General features: G+C 31.8%; 1 protein-coding gene across 2 annotated transcripts; it reads right to left on the bottom strand.

The window, feature by feature from the left end:
- Nucleotides 1–387: 387 nt before the first annotated feature.
- On the bottom strand, nucleotides 388–2,714 carry LOC145119212 (eukaryotic translation initiation factor 3 subunit H-like). Of its 2 annotated transcripts, none has more exons than XM_079054827.1 (12): nucleotides 2,574–2,714; nucleotides 2,330–2,415; nucleotides 2,123–2,239; nucleotides 1,928–2,031; nucleotides 1,773–1,839; nucleotides 1,555–1,688; nucleotides 1,427–1,475; nucleotides 1,274–1,345; nucleotides 1,093–1,194; nucleotides 924–991; nucleotides 684–836; nucleotides 388–596 (listed from the first exon to the last, which is right to left on the bottom strand). In XM_079054827.1, exons 1-12 carry the CDS (start codon nucleotides 2,581–2,583, stop codon nucleotides 542–544), a joined length of 1,017 nt encoding a protein of 338 aa, XP_078910953.1. In that variant the 5' UTR covers nucleotides 2,584–2,714; the 3' UTR covers nucleotides 388–541. The 2 variants fall into 2 exon arrangements, with proteins under 2 accessions (XP_078910953.1, XP_078910952.1); XM_079054826.1 differs by having other exon boundaries at nucleotides 2,330–2,418; nucleotides 2,574–2,713.
- Between the last annotated feature and the right edge of the window lie 589 nt (nucleotides 2,715–3,303).

Below are 3,303 nucleotides of genomic sequence, written 5' to 3'. Positions count from 1 at the left end.
ATAGAATTTACAAATTTACTGCCCACAAAAAAAAAAAAAATTAAGGTAACTTATTGTTGAAATCGATATTAATTAACTGGTAGTTTTATATAAATGCCGTTGTTTTAAAAAAATAATAATAATTGCACCATCATTAGAAGTTTAACATTATCTTTGGTATAACTTTACTTATACATTGCCATTTTTTGTTACAACATTCTTATGTATAGAACACATTAAGAACATGATACCACAGATGCAACAATAATTTTATTAAAAAAAATGGATCAATAGATTTATCAAAAAGGCCTAGCTACCTACGCACACGTAAAATGCGAAGTCTAAATGTCATGTTTTCCTACCATCAATATATTTATATTATACCCAATTCTTGAAAACAAATAGTCATAAATAAACCAAGTAGGGATTGAAATTGCGAATAGAATATTTCCAAGTAGTTTTTACATATCAAAATTCTCCTACATACCATCTTAATCTTTAGGTTTTCAATAAAAAAGTAATTAACTCATTGATTGATTGATTGATTATCCATGAGTTGTTGTCACTCATGTAACGCCTTCATCAAATATAATCTGCTGAAACTCTGTCCTGCAACACTGCATAGTGCATAAAAATAATATGAAATTTTAAAACTTATTACATTCAAATCAAATAATATAAAAAAAAAAAAAATTACTAAATACCTGTTGATTTGATTGCAGTAATTGGAAACTTGATTTGTTATCAAAAAGCTATCCAATCTTGATGGCTCCGGAAGCGGTTTAAAAATAGGGTTTGACGGGTCCTCCTCTGGCAACGCCTCCTCTCCCGCAGCTTTTCGTGCCATATTTTCAGACCTTCAAAAATAACATTTACATTTTTCAAAATATTCCAAAAATAAAAAATATATACCTTAATAAGGAAAATAAATAAAAAAAAATTACCTTCTCTTTTGAAGCCATGTTTGCTGTTGGGCTTGCTGACGTGACAAATTACGGTAGTAAAATTGGAACTGAGAAGTAAAAATACAAATTTTCCACGTGTCACTTTGCTATTATTATTACATAAACAAAGAAATGAAAAAAGAAAAAGAAAAAGAAAAAGAAAGACAACCTTTTGTTGTTCCATTGAAAGATCATCCATGCATTCAATCAAAAACTCCATGTTCCTTTCCATAAATGGATTTGTCGACAATTGTAGTCTATCATAATCACACTACCATATAAATATAAAGGTTAAATTAATTAGTCTTTCTTTATATTATAACTATATTAAAAATATTAATATAAAATACCTGAGTAACAGGTGAATCCGGTTCCAGTTCAGTCATGAATGCACTCACAAGGGCTGAATTTGAAACCTTGATCTGTTTACATATTATAAAAAACAACATTTAATTTAATATTAAAGTAAAGTAGATAATAAATGGTTTGTAAAATGAACATACGGGTATCTCCTCAAAGATATCCACCCATGTGAGATTCTTCTCGCGCAACCTAAAAAAAAAAAAAAAAAAAAACAGTGAGTCTAAATTTACAACATAGGAATAATAAAAAGATAATGGAATGGACTTACTTTTCTCCATTGAAATCATTGTTGCGATAAAGCTCCATGAAAGAATCAGAAAGCTTCAAGGCCTTCAAAGCCAGGACACCTTGGTTGGATTTAGAAGGATCATAAATAATGCACACACATCGTCTGATATTCTCCTAAAATTATAAAATACCTGTGTTTGAATATTTGAATTTTTTATGCAACCAAATAAAAATAACAAAGTGTAACTGTGTGTGTACCTGATAATTCATGAAGGTCTCAATCAGTTCCACAGTCTGGAAAGAGCCTAATAAAGTTGATTGGTACCTACATTAAAGATACATCTTACATTTTTAGCAGGTTTAATGAAGAAAGAAAGAAAGAATTCAAATGTGTTAAAGAAAACAGAAGTTACCAGCCTACAGTGTTATTGTCAACATTGACTTCCCTCAGGCATCTCATCATCTCAAGTTGGTAGTTAGCACCTTCTGCTTCAATCTCCTCATCCTCCTCCCTCATCTATTAATATAATTCTAATATGTGTTAGTTAAATAATGGTATTATGGAAGAATTTCAGTAAAGAAATTAGCAACTGTTTCATGTTACATACCGGAAAGGGGAAGCAGTTGGTTACTTCAAGAACACTGCCAACATCCAAGCCAAGAAGTTGACCAGTCACAAGAGAAGGTGAAAACTCTGTACAGTGTTTGATAATCTTCAATACAACCTGTTTGTTCACAATAATATCATCGTCTGATTTACAATTATACTCCCAGAAACAAGTTGTAATGCAATTAAAGGTATAGAAAGTGAGTACCAGTCCTTCGATCTGGACAACTCGTAGAGGCGGAGCAACTGCCTCCTCGGTGGCTGCCACTTGCAAGAAGGAACGAGATGGAGCTGCTGCTGTAAACAATTGCAAACAAGATTCACACAATTCCAAAATACAACAAATCAAGATCATTATGTAAGTTAATTTATGAAAAATCGCAAAAGCGCTACTTTTCTATTGAATTTGTCCGAAATAAAAATCATAAAAACACAAAGAGCAATATACGAACCTGTTGCCATTGATACGATGTTGTATCAGAAGAAGAATAACCACGACACAGTGTAAAGCCCTCTTTCGTAGTGAGAACCCTCGCTCCTTTGGATTCAGAAAAAAAAAACCCTAATCGAAAACTCGCTCCCTTTATATTCATTCAATAGGCAGACATCATTTTCCTATTCGTCAAAGGAAAGCAAAATAGATAATGAACAAAAAAGGCCCCTGCACTTAGATCAGTTCTCGGTTGAACCCCTTCTATTTATGTAGTGACCAAGGACAAATACCAACGATTTTGTACATACTCCCGTTTTAATGTTTAGAGAAATTAAATGTGTATATAGTTTTGGGAAAATGAGTTGGAAGGTAATTAACTTTTCAGTAAGTTCACATCTGAGTAACTATCTTTTTTTTGTACACATCTAGGTAACAAACTTGTTGGAAGTGTTCACATATGACCGGCTATAGCAGGTTACATCCTAGATGTGAACACTTTCAACAAATTCGTTACCTAGATGTGTACAAAAGAAATAGTTACCCAACAAAACAAAAAATAAGAGTAAATTACACGAATTGTCCCTATGGTTTGGGGGATTTTATGTTTTTGGTTCCTAACTTATTTTTTTAACTTGAATGGTCACTGTGGTTTGCGCGGTTGGTCCCTGTCTTACCTAAAAAGACTATTGTGCCCTTATTAATTTATTTTTTAATTAATTTTCTTATTTATGTATTTATTTTTTATATAT

The sequence above is a fragment of the Lactuca virosa genome, chromosome 6 (genome assembly GCF_052849685.1).
Source record: "Lactuca virosa cultivar CGN04683 chromosome 6, Lactuca_virosa_CGN04683_v6, whole genome shotgun sequence".
NCBI lineage: Eukaryota > Viridiplantae > Streptophyta > Magnoliopsida > Asterales > Asteraceae > Lactuca > Lactuca virosa.
This window is presented reverse-complemented; position numbering and strand designations above follow the sequence as displayed.